Source organism: Rousettus aegyptiacus, unplaced genomic scaffold, assembly GCF_014176215.1.
Source record: "Rousettus aegyptiacus isolate mRouAeg1 unplaced genomic scaffold, mRouAeg1.p scaffold_m13_p_3, whole genome shotgun sequence".
NCBI classification, from domain to species: Eukaryota; Metazoa; Chordata; class Mammalia; order Chiroptera; family Pteropodidae; genus Rousettus; species Rousettus aegyptiacus.
Window position 1 is genome coordinate 171,006,435 of NW_023416306.1, and position 20,998 is coordinate 171,027,432.

General features: G+C 50.4%; 1 protein-coding gene across 11 annotated transcripts in view; it reads left to right on the top strand.

Annotated features, from left to right (window-relative positions):
- The window catches only part of WDR25 (WD repeat domain 25), a 117,765-nt gene that overhangs the window by 92,985 nt on the left and 3,782 nt on the right, over window positions 1-20,998 (top strand). For all 11 annotated transcript variants that reach the window (XR_004956213.1, XR_004956212.1, XM_036238487.1 and 8 more), the window contains exons 5-6: window positions 17,573-17,743; window positions 20,768-20,908. Coding sequence is in view for 9 of the 11 variants with exons in the window: in XM_036238487.1 (XP_036094380.1) it covers window positions 17,573-17,743; window positions 20,768-20,908 (312 nt within the window). In the remaining 2 variants the exon portion in view is untranslated. The remainder of the gene's footprint in view (window positions 1-17,572; window positions 17,744-20,767; window positions 20,909-20,998) is intronic.

The following is a 20,998-nucleotide window of genomic DNA, read 5'->3' on the forward strand; positions in this document are numbered from 1 at the left end:
AGAGCCGAGGACCAGGAGCAGCCTGCTCAGAGTCCCCGGCGGCCGGAGCTGTGCTCTGACCCCGGTCCAGTGCTCTCACCTTCTCCCTGGTGCCGCCCACCCGGGCTGTGGCCAGCTGGCCCCACCCAGAGGGCCCCTGGGACCCCGCAGGTGCCACAGCCCCCTGCCTCCCCACCCGCATCTGCTCTGTGTTCACCGGGTGTGGTGATCGCCGGAGTCGAGCCCCGCCGGTCTCGGGTGCTCATGGGAGTGTGGACACAGAGGGGGCGGGGGGTGGGGGTGCTCCCCCCACTTTGCCTCCACCCAGGGGTGGTGCTGGGTGGTTCTGAGCCTGCCAGGCCCTGGAGGAGCGCCCCTCCCCCCTTTCCCGCCCTCCTCTTCTGCCCAGGGGCAGGCGGCCTGGGAGACCGGCCGCTCATCTTTTACTCCTTCCAAGGGTTTGAGGCTGGTGAGATCGGCCCGGCTTTGGGCGGGGGGATGGTCAGATGGAGGCGTGCCAGGCAAGGGGCATTCCTTGGGGTCCAGCCCTAGGCCAGGGTGCTACGAGTGGCCTTTGTGGGGTGCTGTGCCTCGTCGGAGATGGACCCCTACAGTTACTGGGTGGGGCCTGGTGTTCGGGGGCCCCGGGGCCCAGGCAGGCGAGCCCCACACCCTCCAGAGTGGCCTGAGCCTCTGTGTCTCGGCCCCCATTGCTTCTGGAGGGCCGGGGTCCTGCGACAAGGTGCCCGAAAGCCCTGCCCAGCACGGGGGCCGGGACCGCAGAGCCAGGCTGCCTTGGGGGGCAGCTGCACTGTCGGAGCCCAGTTTTATTTGTAGCCCCGTTGTAAAGCAAGGAAAACCAATTTTTCACTTGAGAGGGTCCATAGCGTAGACACACGTGTAATTGGTGGTTTCTGCTTTTCTTCCTTCCCTCGCGTTCTGTATCTGTAATTTAAAATTTCACAGTTTCCAATGCGACAGCTTCTCTGTGGGTTGTTCAGATTCGTTTCGGATTCAGCAAGCACTAATTGAACAGCTACTCTCTGCCTGCGGCGGGGCGGCCCGTGGTGTGCGGGAGGGCGGGGCCAGCTCCCGGGCGGGCTGTGGGCTGGGTGTCACGCTGGCTCTGCCTCCGGCCGGCTGCGTGATCCTGGGCAGGCCACCCCACCGCGCTGAGCCCCAGTGTCCTCACCCGGTCAGTAGGGCTGGTGATCCTGATGCCCCAAGGTTGTGAGGCTGAAGTGAGGTCGCATGCAAAGCACCCAGCAAGGTGTTTGGCACATTGTAGGTGTTCAGTTAATGCTACCTGCCCTCTGGACGTTCTCCGATGGTGATCACAGGGCCGTGCCCTCTCCGAACTCGTAGTAATTGGCAGTCATGAAATTGTGAGCTGTCTCCGGTCTTGCTAAAAGCTGGGCTGAGCTCGAACCTCCCCCCAGGAGGCAGCTCACCTGACTCCAGTGTCAAGTGTCTGCCTTCGGCTGAAGGTGCTCTAACCCCGTGCGATAGCACCTCCTCTCTGCCTGATCCTCTAACCCAGCACAGGAACACGTGTCCTCTCGGGCTCATCGGAGACTTCATACACAACTTACGTGTCCCTGATTGATTTTTAAAAGACAGAGATGAATTCGTTTTTGCCTCCTAAGTATGGATGCTCAGAATGTGGGGAGTGGGACCTTGGGAGATGCCACGCGGGAACCTAGCCCCAGGCGCCCCGGGAGCTGTCTGCAGAGATTCGCAGACAGGATGGTAGCAAGTCAGGACCCGTCCAGGGGCGGGAGAAGGTCCCCTGGGTTCCCTGGGGGCTCCTGGAGAGCGAGACACTGGATACTTCTCCTCAGCTGTCCCCTCCACGCCCCCCAGCCCCCTGCCCCCCGGCCAGCCTTCGGGCCGTATTGTGGAGCTCGCATTCCGGAAGGCTGTTCTTGGGGCGCGTTCTGCTTCTGCTCCACCTTGGGCATGACCCCTGGGCCGTTCCGGAGGTGCAGGGAGGGGCCCCTTGGCCGTGCTGGCTCTCTCCCTCCCGCACAGCTCCGACGGAGAGCTGGCCGAGGACAGTCACGACCCTCCCCTCTGCTCCCCCATGCCCCCTTGGCAAAAAGGCCAGAGTGGCCCTCGTGAGTCCCCCACGTTCGGTGCCCTCATTCTCTGGGCCTCGGTGTCCCCATTCATCAGGGAGGGGCTGACCTCTGACATGCTGTGTGGAGCAGGCCCCAGGGTTACCGGGAAGGGCTGAGCTGAGGCCTCATGCTGAGAGCAGTCAGCTCCCTCTCCTGGGGTCACCAGTGTCCCTGAGCTGCTCAGCCGAGATTGAGTCATCAGGGGGTCCTGCAGCACTGCCGAACGGCCACGGAACGGGAGCGCGAGGCTCATCCCTGCCCTGAGCCCTGAGCGCGCGTGTGAAGGATGAGACGGTGTCGGCCAGTTAGTCCTGTGTGATGGGCCTGCCATGCAGGTGCCCTCAGAGGCCGGGGCCGGCGGGTCTGCTTGGCACTCTGGGAGGCGTGGTTGGCAGAGGGCTTTGAAGGATGCATAGGAGCTTTCTAGGGCGTTTTCGACATGAGGAGGACGGAAAGGCACGAGGGCCTGAAGGGGTCGACGGGTGAGGGAACAGCGAGGGGCGTGTGCGGCTGGAGTTCACGCAGGGTGTGAGTGTGCGCGCACAGGCAGAGGAGGGTTAGGGAACGAGGTCGGCCTGGCCGTCAGTGCAGGGCGTCCGCCTGTGGTCCAGAGCCGAACCCCAGGGGAGGCTTTAGAGGCAGGGCGCCCTCCCCTGGGCAGGCAGGCAGGCAGACACCCAGGGCCCCAAGACGCTGGTTCTAAGACCCCAGGCTGGTCCCAGGAGCCTGAGTCAGCTCATCAGTTACACCTCATGCAAAAGGGAAAGGTGTCCTCCCCCAGCACAGGGCTATTAAAGCAGCCATCCTTAAGCCTCATTAAGGAGTGTTAAATGCTAATGAATTTAGAGAGGGGCGTCTTGGGGCCTGTTTCCTTGGAAACGTTTGAGAGCAGGTGCTTTATAATGAGCTGTACCTATTTTAAAAGTGAGCCACGAGGCCCACTTTGATAGGCTGGATCTCAGATGCTGATGGGTAAGTGTGAACAAAGCCGGTGGAGGCCAGTGGAGATGCTTTGTGCTCTCAGAAATATCATTCTCTGGTGGTTTCTATAGAAACCACTGGCACCTAGGGAGGAGAATTACTGAGCTCCAGAGTCTCATTTACACAACACGACTGTGACTCCAGCCTGGCAACTGGCCTCAGCCTCTGAAAGGCCAGCGGAGCCCCGCGGGGAGGGTGGGAGGTGGCTGGACGCATCGGGCCCGACGCACGTCGCCGGAGCCGCGATCCGGCTTCCGCTCCGCGGGCCCCGTCCCGACGGCGCGATTTCCGCCGGCGCCCCCTCTGCTCGCTTTCGGGCCCGACGACGACGACCAGAATGAACATTCGTGGAGCTCGGTCCTCCCACAGAGCACTTTGAAGAGACTTTTTTTTTTTGGTTATTGAAAAATGTAAATATATACCAAAGTAGAGAGGCGATCTGCTGAACCTCCGTGCGGGCAGCGCCCCGTTTTCAGCAATCATGAACTCGTGGCCGCGCTTCTCATCTGGGACCCTGCCCGTGCCCACCCCGCGGCTCCTTCCGCTCCGGCCCCCACCGCTGGGTGCCGAAACGTATCCCAGACACGTGCTATTATTTCATTTGTACAAACTTTTTTTTTTTTTTTTTAAAGATAAGGACTTCAAGTTATTCTAATACCACTGTCACTTCTAACGGTTCAGGATAACTCCTTAATACTGTCAGATACCCACCCCGTAGTCCGCTCTCCCTGATTACCTCGTAATTTCTCAAACAGCTGCCTCGTTCAAATCGGGATCCGCACGTTCGGCTGATAAGTCTCTGAGGTCTTGTTTAACCTGTAGTTTCCGCTCCGTCTCCGTCTTTCTTGTAGCTTACTCGCTGGTGAGTAAATGGATTGTTTCTCCTTCATTTTCCTGATTGCATCCCCTGTGGTGCCGTTTAACGCCTTCCTCTGTTCCCTGCGCGTCTCATAAACCGGTGGTTGGGGCCGGACCGCGCCTCGCGCGCTGTGCCCTGTGCCCTGTGCCAGGCACGCGCGCCGCCTGGGGCTCGTTACTCTGGTTCTGACTCGGGGCCGGAGCGCGGCCGCCGCAGGTGCCGTTCTAATGAGCTCCCAGGTAACGCCGGCCGCCGGCCCGGGGTGCTTTTTTCTTTTTCTTTTCTTCTCTTTTTCTTCTTTTTAAAAAATTTTCCTTTGCCTTTTCCTTTTTCCTTGAGTAGCAGGGATCTAGGTAGAGACTTGAGAAGATTCAAGGATTTCTTTTCCTCTGTTTCGAGACTATCTGATCGGATCCAGACTCATTTTCTCGGCAGGGACAGGGCGTAGGCGGCGGTGCACACTTGTGTGGGGAGGTGCCCGGTGCCTGGTGGAACGAACCGCTCCTAGTGGCATTGCGATGGGCCAGGGCGTTCCGGAGCCTCCGAATGTCACCAAACGGTCGTGGCGGTTACTAAGGACCGTCGCCCAGATCCGTGACGTCATTCCAGGTCACAGGACAGAGCACTGTTCTGTAACAAAAGCTTGGCTTTTACTTCCATACCTGGAGGTCGGGAAAGGCAGGAGGAGGCTTGACTCTTCTCCTTTATTTATTTACAAGTGTTCGGAATAGAGACTCGTTTCTCTAGTATTCTCCAAAGGTAACTAATTAGTTTTTCTTTCTTTTTCTTTTCTGAGGATCCTTATGAAGTCATGATCTCTGGCATTCGATGGGTCTCAGGTGTGGCTGTTGTCACTGATCCAGTGCTCAGTTTGCCCTCGGTTCGGTGAGCGAGCCTCTTTAATTGGCTCCCAGGTCTCCTTTTTAAAGCCTGCTCTGCCGAGGTGTGGCTCAGTATAGTAAGGAGCACCGTCCACCGCTTTTGACAGACGTCTGCGGCTGCGGAGCCACCCCCACAGTCACGATGCGGAGCGCTCCCAGTCCTGGGACGCGCCCTCCTCTCCTTCAGCCCCTCGGGATCCCCTGGCCCGCTCTGTCGCTAGAGAACGGTTTGCCTTTCTCTGGACTTTCATGTAGACGGAGCCGTGCAGGGGGCAAGCATTTGGGTCGGCGTCTTCGAGTTAGCACACTGTCCCCCGGGGTCGCCTGTGTAGGCGTCTGTTCCTCGTCATACTCCTGGTCGCTGAGCCTGAGTGGTATTCCACGTCACAGTTTGTTTATACATTTACCTGCCAGTGGACATTGTGGGCCGGCTCCAGCCTTTGACTTGTAAATGAGGCTGCTGTGAATATTCTTGAACAAGTCCTTGCGTGGATATTTATCTTCATCTCTCTCAACTACACCGGGAGTTAGCTGCTAAGCGGTATGGTACACGAATGTTTGAATTTGTCATCAGTTTCCAAGCTAGTGCCTGAGCGGTTTTGCCACTGTGCATTCGCGCGAGCGGGGTCGGAGGGCGTCCGTGCCCCAGCCTCGCCCGCCCTCGGTCGTACCCGTCTTTCCAGTTCTGGCCTTCGCAGTGTGTAGCAGGGTCTGGTCGTGGCTTTCATTGCGCTTCCCTTATGTCTGGTGACGTTGAGCATCTCTCCATGGCCTTATAGACCATCCAAGTTTCTTTCGTGAAGGGGCCGTTCAAATCTTTTGCCTGTTTAAGTCGAGGAGGAGGAGGAGGAGCAGGAGGAGGAAGAGGAAGTTCCAGGAGCTCTTTGTACGCTGTGGGATTATTTTCTCCCATTCCCTGGCCTTCGGTATTATCTCTCAGGAATCTTTGCCTACTCTAAGGTTGCCAACATTTTTCTCCCATGTTTTCTTTTACAAGTTTCACAGTTCTCACTGGTACTTTTAGGTCTGGGATCATTTTGAGTTAATGTTTGTGTATGGAACGAGGTAAAGTCAGTTTATTTTTATGCGGCATCCTCAGTCGCTTCAGCGCTGTTCGTTCAGGAGGCGTTCCTTTTTCCACTAGAGTGCTTTCGGACCTTTCTTTGAAAATTAATTGGCCGTATTTGTGTGGGTCTCTCTCTGCATTCTCAGTTCCATTCCATCGATTGATTTATCTATTCTTTCACCAATACCACACTCTTGGTTATTGTAGCTTTGTAATAATTCTTGAAATTGGATAGTACAAGCCTTCCAACTGCGTTTTTCTTTTTCAAAATTTTTCTGGTTATTCTAGGTTCTTTATATTCCTGTTTTCATTTGTCAGTTTCTAAAAAAAAAAAAAAAAAAAGAAGAACTTACCGGTATTTTATTTAGGGTCGTGTCCAGTATATAGATCAATTTTGGGAGAATCGACATCTCGACAATATGGAATCTTCTCATCCATGAGCATAGTATATTTTTTCTGTTTATTGAGGTCTTTTTTATTTTCCTTCAGCAACGTTTTGTAGTTTCCAGTGTTCAGATGTTGCACATAATGTGTTAGATTTATTCATGATTTTGGATACTATTGTGAACGAAATTTTATCTTCAATGTCATGTTCCGGTTGGTTGTACCATTTACTTTCTAACACAGCCGGCCCTCTGTATCCACAGGTTTTGCATCTATGGATTCAGCCAATTGCAGATCGAAAACAGTGTTTTTGACCCACTGGCGGGCGTCTGTGGATGTGCAGGGTGGACCGTGCGCATTGCTCTATGTCACCTGATATAAGGCTCTTGAGCATCTGTGTCCTCGGGTGGGGGGGGGGTCCTGGAACCAATCCCCACAGATACTGAGGGGCGACTGTACTGGCCTTTATCCTGTGACCTTACTACATCCACTTCTTAGTCCTAGGCGCTTTCTCACAGATGACTTAGAAATTTCCCTGTACACGATCATATTGTCTGTGAATAACACAGTGTTACAGCTCCTTTCCCAATGCATATGCAGTTGTTTCTTTTTCTTGCTACAATGCAGCGGCTAACACGTCCAGTGCAGTGCTGAATACAGGAGACGAGACTGAACGTCCTTGTCTCGTCCCTGATCTTGCGGGGAGAGCATCGGTCTTTACCAGTCGTTAATGGCACCCTCCAGTCCAAAGACCTTTCTTTAATGTTTCTTGCAGTACAGGTGTGCTGGTGGTGAATTCTTTCAGTTTTTATCAAAAAAAAGTCTTTATTTTGCCTTCCTTTTTTCCCTTGTCAGCCCTTTTTAAAAAATACATTCACGGAAATTAACTCGACGTACAGTAAGCTGCACGCGCCTGAGGTGGGCAGCTTCGGAAGTTTGGACGTACGTGGGAATCCACCAGCAGGCGCAGCGCGGCCGTCGCCGCCGGACGCTCTTCTGTCCCTTTCGTGATCCCGTCCCCGTCGCCCCAACGCGAGGCTCTTGTCTTCGGCCAACCACCGGCCTGTTCCCTGTCATTATAAATTCGCTTTCACGTTCTAGAGTTTTCGTGTCAATATGGTCATATGGGATATGCTCTTTTTTGTGTGGCTTTTCTTCCAGATGATGCTTTCAGGATTGGTCCGCGTCATCGTGTGCATGAGTAAGCGTTCACGCCTTCGTGTTGCTAAGTAGCATTGTGTCGTAGGGGTGTGCCGCGGCGTATCCGCGCACCTGCCGACGGACGCTGGGCCGTTTCGCCTTTGCTTATGACAGATCTGGTGACTGTGAGCGTTCGTGTACAAGCCTTGGTGTGGACGCACGCTCTCATTTCTTTGGGTGTTAGGGACCAAGTTTTGTTCCCCCTGCCCCCAATTCCGTGTCGAAGCCCCAGCCGCCAGTGTGACTGTGTTTGGAGACTGGGCTTTAAAGAGATCATTAAGGACAAACGAGGCCGGAAGAGTGAGGACTGGTGTCCTTGGAAGAAGGGGAAGAGACACCAGGTCACGTGGGGCCACGGCAAGAAGGCACTGTCTTCAGGTCAAGGAGAGCGTTCTCACGGGAAAGCGGCGCTCCCGGGGCCTCGAGCTGAGACTCCGGGACTGAGGACGCAACGTCCTTCGAGCCCCCCGTCTGCGGCGCTTTGTCACAGCACCCCCAGCTGACCACGACACGGGATAAATCCCAGCACTGGAGTGTCTGGATCGTGTGCGGTTGGTGCGTGTTAAACTTGTAAAGAAACTCCCGGTTCTCCAGATGGCTGCACTGTTTCACGGTCCTGCCGACATCGTGCGCGAGTCCGTTGCTCTGCATCTCGGCCAGCGTCTGGTGGGGTCGATCTTTTTAATTACAGTCATTCTAAAATGTATGTCGTGTGCCATTTCACTGTGATTTTAATTTGCATTTCCCTAATGACTAGCGACGTTGAACATTTTTTCGTGAGGTCATTTGCTTTCCCTCTCTTTTTTTTGTTGAAGTGTCTGTTTAGGTTTGTTTGTTTGTTTTTGTTTGTTTGTTTGTTTTTGCCCTTTTTTATTGGATTGTTTTGGTACTACTGAGTTTCGAGAGTTCTTTATATATTTTGGACATAAGACGTTTATCACAAGTGTGATCTGCAAATACTTCCAGTTTATGGGTGTATTTTCATTCCTAGAAAAGTTTTTTTGAAGAGCAGATTTAAACATTTTCGATAAAGTCCATTTTATCAGTATTTTTCTTCTCTGAATCAGGCTGTTGGTGTCATATTTTAGGAAATACTGCTCCTGTTTACTCCCAGAAGCTGTATAGTCTTAGACTTTATACTAGTCTGTGGATCACTGTCTGTTAATTTTTGTGTATAGTACAGGGTTGGGTGGGAGTTCATGGTTTCGCATGTGGATATTCAGTATTCTAGCAACATCTGTTGAAAGCGGTGGCTACGCCCTTCTGCCTGTGTGGCAGATCAGTTGACTGACTGTGTAGGAATGTGTGCTCTGTCTTCTCCATTGCTTTCTCTGTCTGACACCAATATCTCATTTTTTACATTATCGTAATCTTATAATGAGCCTTGAAATCACGTAGTGCAAGTCTTCCGATTTTTCCTTTTTCAAAATTGTTTTGACTATTCTAGGTTCTTTGCATTTACATTTCAATTTTACAATCACTTTGTTAATTTCTAAAAAAAAAAGAGACAACTCTGCTTGAACTTTGAATGATATTGCATTCAACCTACAGATAAGTCTGGGAGAGAACTGAATTCTTAACAATTTTGAGTCTTCTAATCCACGAGCATAGTATACTTCTCCATATATTTAAATCTTCTTTAATTTTTCTCACTAGTGTTTTATAGTTTTCATTGTACAACTCCTTCACATTTTTTTGGTTAGATTTATACGTAAGTACTTGTATTTTTTTATGCATGTATCTGTACTTGTATTTTTGTAAGTAGTATTTTTTAAATTTAATTTCTGATGATGCATTGTTAGTTTATAGAAATACAGTGGATATTCATATGCTCACCTTGAATTCTGCAGCTCTTCTAAGCTCATTTATCAGTCTGGTTGCTTCTTTGTGGATTCTGTTGGATTTTCTGCAAAGGTGATCATGGGTGAATAAAGGCAGCTTTAATTCTTCTTTTCCAATCTGGATACGACTCCCCCTCCCTCCCTTATTGCACTGGCTCCAGCCTCTACACGGTGTTGACTAGAAGTGCTGAGAGTGGACATTCTTGCCTCGTTCTTAATCTTAGAGGGGAAATATTCATTCTTTTTCACAGTTACATGCGGTCTTGATGATAGGTTATTTTGTAGGTGCCCCGATCAGTTTGAGGACATTCGCTTTACTCGTAGTTTGTTGAGAGTTTTTATCATGAATGAGTGAATGTTGGATTTTGTCAAATGTCTTTTTTACTCTATCGAAGAGATGTTTGTTGTTGTTATTGTTGTTCTGTTAACATGGTAAATTTTGTTGATAGATTTTTAACTATTAAAGCAATTGGGATTCTGTTAGCTAAAATGTGTTAGGAATTTTTATATCTATGTTCATAAGGGGTATCGATCTGTCCTTTTTTGTTGTAATATCTTTATCTGGTTTGGGTATCAGAGTAACTCTGGCTTTATGGAATAACTTAGGGAATGTTCCTTTTTCTTCAGTTTTCAGGAAAACTTTTGGTGGAATTGATAGTATTTTTTCTCCTAAATATTTGCTATAATTGACTCGTGAAGCTATTTTGGTGTGAAATTTTCTTTGTGGGAAAATTTGAAAACTTAAATTTATTTAGTAAATGTAGGGTTATTCTAGCTTTCTACTTCTCTTTAAATGTCCTTTAGTAGTTTTTCCCCTTCAAGAAATTTATCCATTACATCAAAGTTATCTAATTTTTTTGACATAAAGGTTTGAAAATACCAGATTATGGTTTCATTGATTTGTCTTTATTTTTTCTTAATTATTTCCTTAATGAAGAACATTTCTTAATTATGTCCTTCTGCTTAAACCTTGGGCTTAATTTTATCTTCTTTTTCTGATTTCTTCAGGTGGAAGTCGAGGTCACTATTTTGAGACCCTGTTCCTTTACAGACGTTCAGCGCTATTAACTTCTCTCTAGGTTCTGCAGCTGCAGTACGCGAGTGCTGATATATAATTTTTCATTTTCGTTCCGTAAAAAGTACTTTCGAATGACCTTTTTGATTTCTTCTTGATCCATAGGTTATTTAGGTGTGTGCTACTTAGACTCCAAATACTTGAGAATATTCCGGATCACTCTTAGGGATTTCTAATGTAACCGCATTGTGGTCACAAAACATACATAGTGTGTTTGAGTCCTTTTAAACTTCCTGAGAGTCGTTCCATGTCCTGGAACATGGTCTCTATTGGTAGTGCTCTATGTACAATTGAAAAGAATGTGTATTCCGCTGCCGTTGGGTGCAATGTTCTATAACGTCGATTAGATCAAGTTGCTTGATAGTGTTATTCAAGTCTTCCATATCCTTTCTGATATTTCTATTTATTCTATTAGTTAAAGAGCGCTGGTTGGAATTTGTGACTATGACAGTGGATTTCTCCTGTTTACATTTTAAGTTCTGTTAGTTCTTCATTTATTTCTAAGCTTTGTTATTCGCCACATAAACACTTAGGATTGTTATGTTCTCCTGATGAATAGACAGACACTTTCATCTTTGTGAAAAGACCCTCTTTATCCCTGATAATATTCTTCACTCTGAGATCTACTCCGCCGTTAACATAGGCATTCCTGGTTTATTTTGATTATTGTTAGCATAGTGCATCTTTTCCCATCTTTTTACTTTAACCTATTTGTGTCTTTATATTTAAAGCATGTTTCTTGTCGGCAGCACTTAGTTGCTTATTAATCATTTATTTTCGTTCCATATAATAGTCTTTGTCTCTGAACCGATGTAGTTATCTTGTTTTAATTTAGTATAATTATTGATGTGATTGAGTTTAAATTTGTCATTTTGCTATTTTTCTGTTTATTCCATCCAATTTTTTTTTTTGTCCTTTGTCTGTCCCCCTCCCCCATTCCCGGAGATTAATTTAGTATTTTTTATTATTTCATCTTATCTCCTTTATTGCTTTATTATCTGTACCTTTGTGCTGTGGTTTATTTTTAGTGGTTGCTTTGGAGTTTATAGTATACTTTTCTTATCGGTCTACTTTCACTCATATAATTTTTTCCTGTGTAAGAACCTTACAACATTATACAGATTTTCAACTTTTCCCTTCAGGGTCTTTGTGCTATCGTTGGCAAAAGTTTTACTTCTACATATATTACAATACGCACGATGCATTATTATTTTTACTAGAAACAGCAAATTACTTTTAGAATATTTTAACGACAGAATAGTATTTTATATTTCCCTTTATTTTACTATTTTTGTTGCTTTCCATTCTTTAGTGTACTCAGGTCTGGTATAATTTTCTTTCTGCCTTAAGGACTTATAATTTTTGTTTTCAACAGTCATGCATATTGCAAAGAACCTAACTGGAGAAAAATGGTCTTATATTTACCAAATCATGTACCATTCCTGTTACTCTTCCTTCCCGAAGGTCCAGGTTTTCCTCTGCTATTATTTTTCTCCAACCCGAAGAACCTCCTTTAGCATTTGTTTTGGGCAGAACAGGTGTGCTGATGACAAATTCAGTTAGTTTTTTTTTTTCCCACCTGTCAAGCTCTTTATTTCACCTTCATTCCTGAAGGATATCTTTGCTGTCTCTAAAGTTCTAGATGGACACTCCTTTCTTTTACCATTTTCAATGTGTTCCACTATCTTTTGGCCTCCATAGTTTCTGATGAGAAATCCATAGCATTTCCAATTATCATTTACATAATGCTTCATTTTTCCCCCTGGGTATTTTCAAGACTGTTTCTTTGAGGTTTTCAGAAGTTCGATTATGTGTGTCAGGGCTTGGCGTTTTCTTTGATTTTTTAAGCCTCTTTGAGGCTTGCTGAATCTCTTCACTTTGTGAATTTATGTCTCTCACTAAATTTGGACACTTTGGATCAATATTTATTCAAACACACACACTGCTCTCTTCTCTCGAGAATATTTACTCTTTGGACGTTATTGTCCCTAAGGCTTTGTGCATTTTTGTTTCAGATCTAATTACTTTTGTCGATTTATCTTCAAGTTCGCTGAGTCTTTCTTTTGTCACTTCCATTTTGTCGTTGGGCTTATCCCATGATTATTATTTTTTTTGATATAATCAATTCTAAAATTTCTATTTAGAAACCATTTGTTTCTGTGTTGGGATCATCTGTCCCTTCATTGCAAGAGTGTTCGTCTCACTCAGGATTATTATGATGGCCATTTAAACGTGGTCGACAGTCGCGACATCCGGTCGTTTTAAGGCCCGGCCTCTATTGTTCCCCTTTTCTCGTGGTTACTGCTTACATTTTCCTGGCCCTTTACATGTCAGGTAGTTCTGGGATACATCCTGCGCATTTTGAGTGTTACGTTGTAGGTCCTGGGCCCTACTAAAATCACGTGCGGGATAGTGACGTCTTCGCAGGTGACCAACCCCGTTCGGTTCAGATCGCAAGTCCTTCCTGTCCTCCCGTGGGCCGTGGTTCCGTTTTCAGCCCAAACCGCGGTGACGCTGAGCCCCCGATGGGTTAGTTCGGACGTGGGCAGAGGTGAAATGGTGCTTCGCTTCTCAGGGCTTTAGCCCTGCCGCTTCGCTTGCGCCCCAAGCTTGAGCAGCTCAGGGGCTGTCCTGGGGCGCCTGTCAGTTCATACACAGACTTAGGGGCTTCCCTTCGCAGCTCTCTCTCGGGAACTTGTCCCTCGTCGCCTGGCTCCCCGGGGCCTCCTTTCCCGGCTCTTCTACGCAGAGAGACGGCGTCGCCTCAGGGTGCTGGTCTCCCGCGTCATCACACAACGTCTACAGCGGGGATCCCTTTCAAGGCAAAGGGGCCGGCTCTGGGGAGAGCAGAGGGAAAGCAGCGTGGCTCTCCCCCTTGCTGCTTCTGCAGTAGTGGCCCTTTCCCCTAGTTCTTCCAGTCGGTTTTTCCCCCTCTGGGTTTTAGGTACTCACGTCGCACCCCTAGTTCTGCCGTTGGGGCCGGCATCCGGGCAGGGCTGGGAGAGCAAGACAGAGACACCTTTTAAAAGTTCCTCTATGCTCTCTGGCTTACAGGGGCCCATTTTCTTCTTCCTTTGGCCAGGATGATGGATTTATGTCACAGTTCTTGCCGTTCATGCTCACTGTGTAATTCCTCAATTCGATCAGTCTGTGGATCAGCGTCAGGAGTTAAAAGACCAGAGACCCTAAAAACCAAAACTAAAAAACCCACAAACCTAGAGCCTCACTTGCCAGACTTGTCTTTCTGCAAATGTCGACTTCCTCCCCCTAACCCACCTGCTGTTACTTTTCAAAGTCTTCAGGTAGTCTTGCTTCTTGAATTTTGTCCAGAGTTTTTCGTTGCAATGTGTGGGAGAGAGTGAGAGGCCATAGTGGGCTTACTCCATGTGGAGTTAAAACGAGATTCTGTTCCTTTAAAAAATTTAGTCTTTCTCTTTCTCTCTCTCTCTCTCTCTCTCTCTCTCTCTCTCTCTCTCTCTCTCTCTCTCTCTCTCTCTCTCTCTCTCTCTCTCTCTCGTGTGTTTCGAATAATCTTGGTTGCTGGTGTTCTCCTGGCCCCATCCGTTGCCAGCCCCACCTGACGTGTCCTCTGCCTCGACATGGCGTACTTCATTTCTGGGCGCTCGGTGAGGGTCTCACGCGTCCTCCATGTCTCTGCCGACCTTGGCGGGTCTCCTGTGCCTTCGTGAACGTGTGCTACATAGTTACAGTGACTGCGGCAATGCGCTGGCCTGTCGCCTCGGACGGCTTTGGAGACCAGGATCTGAAGGCTGTGGCTAGTCATTGTTTCCAGGCTCGTTCTGCAGACAGAGCTGGGAAGTGATCTTGTAATAACAAAATCATTTTTCTTAATAAAGAAAAATGCCTCATTGGTACTACCGGTTCTTCCAGTTCGAATGTAGGATTACTGAATTTTTCTTTGGTCTCTTTGCTATTATAGACATTTGATCTCTTTTATACTGAAACGTTTGATTTATATCTGCCTTAATGCACTTTTTTTCGGTGTGTGTTAACACCGACAGTGTAATTGACTGAAAACAGTTTAAGATTTCTCGCAGCTCTTTTTGTCTACGCTGTATATCTAATTTGGATTTACCGCCAAATTACTGGTTTTCTGTTCATAATGTATATTCAACTAAGGACCTACCATTAAATTACTGTGCTTTAAGTTCTCTTAAAATAAATCTTATTTATGTGGTGAAGCTACCAGCTCAATATATAGTTACTTTCATTTGCTTAATTTTGCTTTCACATTTTAGAGACCCCTTTTAAAGTTAATTTTGTTGTATAACATTAAAAAATATGTACATCATTCTGGAGAAGGGATTGGAAATCTATAGCTCCTGGGTCCAGTCTTGCCTATGGACTGTTTCTGTATGGTCCTTGAGCTAAGAATGGTTTTTACATTTTTAAATGGCTATAACACACACACACACACACACAACAGTGACTATATGTGGCCCACAAACTCTGAAATATTTGCTGTTTGGTCCTTCACAGAAACTCCCGAAGTTCTCCCTCCAACCTTGTCCACGCCATTCCGTCCTCGCCCTTCCTCTAGGGACTGCCTCATTTCTTTATTTACTTTGGTTCCCGGTTTATCTTTCTCCTGTTTTTTAATGCGAGCAACCACGCACGTATGTTTACATCACCTCCTCTATTCACTGTCCACCCTTCTTCTCTCCCACCTCGCGCTTTTCACTGAACCGTGTATCTGGGGGTGGGGCACCCCACAGCAGGCGGGGAGGTCGGCTTCATTCTTTTTCACAGCTGCATAGTGTTCCGGACGGGATTCCTGAGGGTTAGTTAACCGGTCCCGCCTCGATGTCCATTTGGGTCCTTCCAGTTTTTTATTTTACAGGTGGTGTTGCTTCGAAGGGCCTTGTGCTTGCGTTGCTTGGGGGTTCGCCAGTGTCGCTGTGGGGCCAGTTCCTTCAGGGGGGCTGCTGGGCCGCACGTACTGCTGGATGACACGGGTTATTGTGCTCGGTGTTGCCCAAGTTCTGGCTACAGGGATTGTGCCCTTTCTCATTTCTGGCGTTGGCATGCAGAGTAACTGATGTCCCCTGCCCACCGCCTCCCCCCGCCCCTCCTCGCCGCTGCAACGGAGCGTGTGGTCAGGCTTTGGGATTTTGCTAATTTCAGTTGGATATCTTCGTGTAATTTAAATTTTCATTTCTTGTGAGCAAGATCAAAGGACCAATTATGTTTCCTTTTATGTGAACTCTCTGTTCACTTCTGCTCATTTTTCTGTAGAGCTACTGGTCATTTTCATCTGGTTTTAGAAACTGTATATTAGGGATGGTGACCTTTGACTCTGATACAAGTTGCAAATATTTCTCCCAATTGTCCTTCTTATTTTACTTATTTACTTGTTTTTATGCCATGTAAGAGTGATGATGGTGGTGATGATGGTGGTGACGATGATGATGGTGATGGTGATGACGATGGTGATTTTCATGCAGTCAGATTTATTCATCATTTGTCTTATTGCTTCTGGGCTCGGAGTCATAGCCAGGAAAGTTTTCCCCTGATCTCAGGTTTTAAAACACTTCAGTCAGGTTTTCTTCTCACATTTTTAGTTTATTTCTGTAATGTACATTTCCGATTCTTTGTGACTTCACCAGCAGCGCTCTCTTTGTGGATACTGTCCTGTGTGATTGGCTACTTGTCCTTGTGTGAATTTAAACCCTAGAAAAGTCTGCCCTCATGTCTTGGCATTTGAAAGGGACCAATTCGTTCATTTTCAGAGGGAAGGAACTGAAATCTGGGAAGACGGGACTTGCCCACGGCCTCACGGCTCCACCTGGGACTCCAGGTCTGGCCGGCTGGAGAAGAGGTTTATGAGCAGCGGCTGATGCACGCCGGGCGCTGAGCCAGGCACATCACCTTCGTTTACTCGCAAACCAGAGGTCTTGTTGTCGCCCCCACCTTCCAGGAGTGGAGGCCGAGCCCCGAGAGGATAGTTGCTTGCCCAGGGCCACGCAGCCAGCGACAGACCGGCAGGCTCAGGTGCCCAGGCACCTGAGGCTTGGGGGTCCCCTGGGCGGGCAGAGTGGCATGTGGAATCCCGGTGCATCAGGCAGTGGGTGCTGCCCGCAGAGCAGCCACGTGGCCGGCCAGCAAGGGGCCGCCCGTCCCCCGGTCCTGTGCTCAGAGGCCTGCAGGGCTGCCCTCTCTCTCTGCCCCGACGCTCCTCCAGCTTCCGGAGGCCCTGAAACCGCACCAGCCGGGGGCTGCCTCTGAAGAGGCTCGGAGAACAGTGACTTGTTGCCCACCGCCTGCTAGGAATTCGTCCCCGCAGTCACTGAGGCAGGACTGGCCCGCAGGAGACTGGGGTGCGGGGCAGGCTCCACCCACCCTGGCCATGTGACCGTGAGCAAATCCCTGCCTCTCCCAGAGCCTCAGTGTTCCTCATCTGGAGGATGGGTCTCCAGCCCCGCCCCCACCTCAGCGCATTTATGGGGGGCCACATTTCACGTGAATCTGACATGTGTACCCTCGAAGAGGGTGATCGTGAATAAAAGTCGGCAGCATTTGAAAGGTCGCGAACTCCAGTTTGTTACGAAATGTGTCAGGATGGCTCACTTCCGGCCGCAGTGCCGTGCCCTGGTCTGCCGCTCAGTATGTCGGGCCTCCGCGAGTTTGTTAAGTGGAGGCGCTGGTTAGTCCTGGTCCCGGGGTCCCTGCCCCGGTACCTGCTGCCACCAGGCCAGGCGTCTCGGAGCCGAGGGCGGCCTGGGAAAACGCGCTGCAGACCGCGCAGCCACACGTGACGCGTGACCGAGCCCGGCGGTCCGCGAGGCGGGAGGCTCTGGCACGTTGGCCACGGCGCCAGCAGCGAAAAAGCCTGTACACCGGGCCCGCGCGTGGGGGCTGGCTCCGCGGTCTCCAGGGATGCCCACTCCCAGCGGCGCAGCGACTCCTCGGGGGGCAGTCGGCTGGGCCTTCGGGAGCGGGCGTGACGTGCCGGCTTCAGAAGCCGGCGCCTCTCCCAGGTGCGGCCCCAGACCGCTGGGCACCAGCGTCGTCCCTCGGGTGTCCTCGGCCGGGTGCGGTCCCTTCCTTCAGCACCCGCCTCACCAAACCCAGTCCTCTGGGCCCCCGGCGGCCCTCCCCGCCCTCCCCGCGGGTGCCGCCCTGTGCCCCTGGGGCCCGCCCGCAGGACGCGTGTCTGCTTCTGCAGGTGGTGAGGAGCTACAAGGCGACCGTGCAGCAGACCCTGGACATCCTCTTCCTCCAGGAAGGCTCCGAGTTTCTGAGCAGCACCGACGCCTCGAGCCGGGACTCTGCCGACCGCACCATCATCGCCTGGGATTTCCGCAGTGCTGCCAAGATCTCCAACCAGATTTTCCACGTAAGAACTCCTGCTTGCCTTTACCTTCAGTCTCGGCCACCGGCCGGCCGTATCCGCGTAGCCCCAGGCCGTCCGGGGTCCCAGCTCCCCCGCTGCGGGAGGTGGTTCAGCGGCAGGATTCGGAGGCAGCTTGGCCGCCTGAAATCTCCAGGGTGGGGGAAGGTGGGTTCAGGTCCAGGCTTCCAGACCACAGCGACTCCCCATCTGTCCCTCGCCCGTCCCTGCCCAGCGCAGCCGCCCACGCGGTAAGGGCGCAGAGGGCAGCCCAGTCCGGATGGGCAGGAAGGGGGCTGAGCAGTCCGAGACATCCTTACTCGCCTCCGCCGCCCCGGCCAGCCCCCGGGTGTCCGCCCTGCCCCTGCCGGTGGCCGTGGGAGGGGCTGTGACCTGGGAGCGCAGGCGGGGACCCTGCAGTCAGGCCCCTGGCGTGACAGCCCTGGATTCCCCACGTACGGGCCGGGGCCTTCGCCCACTATTTAGTCTCTTCGATTCACATTTTTCTTAGAAAATCGAGGATGAGAATATTACTCACCTCATAGTGTGGTTTTGAGAATTAAAAGAGAAAATGCCCATGAAGAGGCTAGCCCAGTGCCAGGCTCAGAGAGGGCTCCATAAACGCACTACCCAACATCACGGTCCTCGCCCTCTCCCCGACCCCCACCACCGTCACCCTCGACCCCCACCACCGTCACCCTCACCATTATCACCCCCATCCTCACCCTCGCCACCATCACCTTCATAACCCCCGTTTAGTTATCACACCATCATCGCCAACATCGCCACCATTATCATCTTTTGAGATTTCAAATAAGCCATGGCTAATCTCTTCGGTACTCCCACTCTGAATTTAAATACACACACATCCATTTGTCTGTCCGTCTGTCTGTCTGTCTATCTATCTATCTATCTATCTCTCTATCTCATCTATTTATCTATCATCTATCTATCTCTATCTATCTATCTCATCTATTTATCTATCTATCTCTCTATTTCTCTATCTCTCTATCTCATCTATTTATCTATCTATCATCTATCTATCTATCTATCTATCTATCTTATCTATCTATCTATCTCTCTATCTCATCTATTTATCTATCATCTATCTATCTCTATCTATCTATCTATCTCATCTATTTATCTATCTATCTATCTCTCTATTTCTCTATCTCTCTATCTCATCTATTTATCTATCTATCATCTATCTATCTATCTATCTATCTTATCTATCTATCTATCTATCTATCTATCTATCTCTCTATCTCATCTATTTATCTATCATCTATCTATCTCTATCTATCTATCTCATCTATTTATCTATCTATCTCTCTATTTCTCTATCTCTCTATCTCATCTATCTATCTCTATCTATCTATCTATCTATCTATCTATCTCTCTATTTCTCTATCTCTCTATCTCATCTATTTATCATCTATCTATCTATCTATCTATCTATCTCTCTATCTCATCTATTTATCTATCTATCATCTATCTATCTATCTATCTATCTATCTATCTATCTATCTCTCTATCTCATCTATTTATCTATCTATCATCTATCTATCATCTATCTATCCATCCATCCATCCATCCATCCATCCATCCATCTATCTATCTCAGGTATACATACACACCTTTTCCCTTCCTGCTTTTTTCCCTTGTTCTCAGGTGCTCTGAGTGACCCTAAGCAAGCTGTCTCTAGACCTTTACTCCAGGGCTCTAGTGCAACCTCTTGGGAAGGACAGGTCCTGGAGGGGGCAGGGGGGGGGCGCATGTCTGGCCACCAGGGGTCCGGCCTCCGGCAGCCCTTGCAGAGAGCAGGGCAGTGAGCCAGGTGGGGGGAGGGCTGCTCGCCGCGCGCCCACCTGCCAGACTCACACGTCCCCGTGCGGCGTCTCTTCACGCGGGGAGCCCGTTAGGGGCCGCCGTGGCCTCCGGGCCTCCGAGGGGCACGTGCGCCTGCAGCTGGGGTTCTGACTGGTCTCGCTGTGCCCTCTGAGCCTGGGCTCGTTAGAAAGCGAGGCTTAAGGGTGGTCTTAGAACATGGACAGACGGGTGCATCTGAGGAGCGAGTTTCAAGGGCGTTTCTGAGTGACCGAGTTCATCAAACGTGGATTTCCCCGTCTGTGCTTGAAACACTTTGTTCACGCACTCAGCCTCTCGCTCGGCCATTCGTCTGCCCACGTACTGTGTGTGGTGGCCGCGTGGGACCCGGGGCTGGGCCGGGCTGCTGCGGAGGCGGGGAGACCGGCACGAGATCCGCGCTCTGCCGCTGTGGCTGTCACACGTGACCACGACTCGGACCGTCTGCCCTCAGCATCCTGGAGTTTGCAGCCAGTGTGGCGGGCTGGAGTCGGGCGTGGGCGGGGCGCCCCCTGAAGGCGCCGGGGCGTGGCCGCGCCTCTCCCGGCTGCTGGCTGCGCCCCTCCCATCTCCGCACCCCTCGCTCTCTGCCCCATCTTCACACCCCCTTCTCCGCGTGTCCGATCTCCCTCTGCTTCCCTTCCGTCCGGATCCACGTGATCCACGGGACCGCATTTAGGGCAGTCATAGAGGATAATCTCCTGTCTCAACATCCTTAACGTAATTACATCTGCAAAGACTCCCCCCCCCTTTTTTCTGATGCATAAGGTGACGTTCAAAGGCCCCAGGAATTAGGATATGGATGTATTTGGGGTGGCGGGGGGGGGGGGCATTTTTAGTCTACCATGAGGGCCCTGAGCCCGGGGTGCAGGTGGCCCCTGGAAGCTGGGAAGTACAAAGGAAACAGAGTCTCCCCTGCAGCCTCCAGAGGGAACCGGCCCTGTCGACACCTTGACGTTGGCCCGGTGCGACCTGTCAGACTTCTGACTTCCAGACTCTGAGATAACACATTCGTGTTGCTCTGAGCCACGAAGGTGTGACAGTCTGTCGCAGCAGCCACAGGAAACTCATGGGGACCCCTGAGCCCAGGTCCAGGAGGAGGGCACGGGCCCCCGAGCAGAGCGGGGGCGGCCGGCTGATCTCTATGTGGCCCCGCCGTTTCAGGAGAGGTACACCTGCCCCAGCCTCGCCTTGCACCCGCGGGAGCCTGTGTTCCTGGCGCAGACCAATGGCAATTACCTGGCCCTGTTCTCCGCCGTGTGGCCCTACCGGATGAGCAGAAGGCGGCGCTACGAAGGGCACAAGGTACCCCGCCCCCGTCCCCTGGCGGAGAGTGGAGAGCCGAGCACCGGTCCCCGGGCCTTCTGCCCGGCAGTGTCAGCGGTGGCCTTGGGG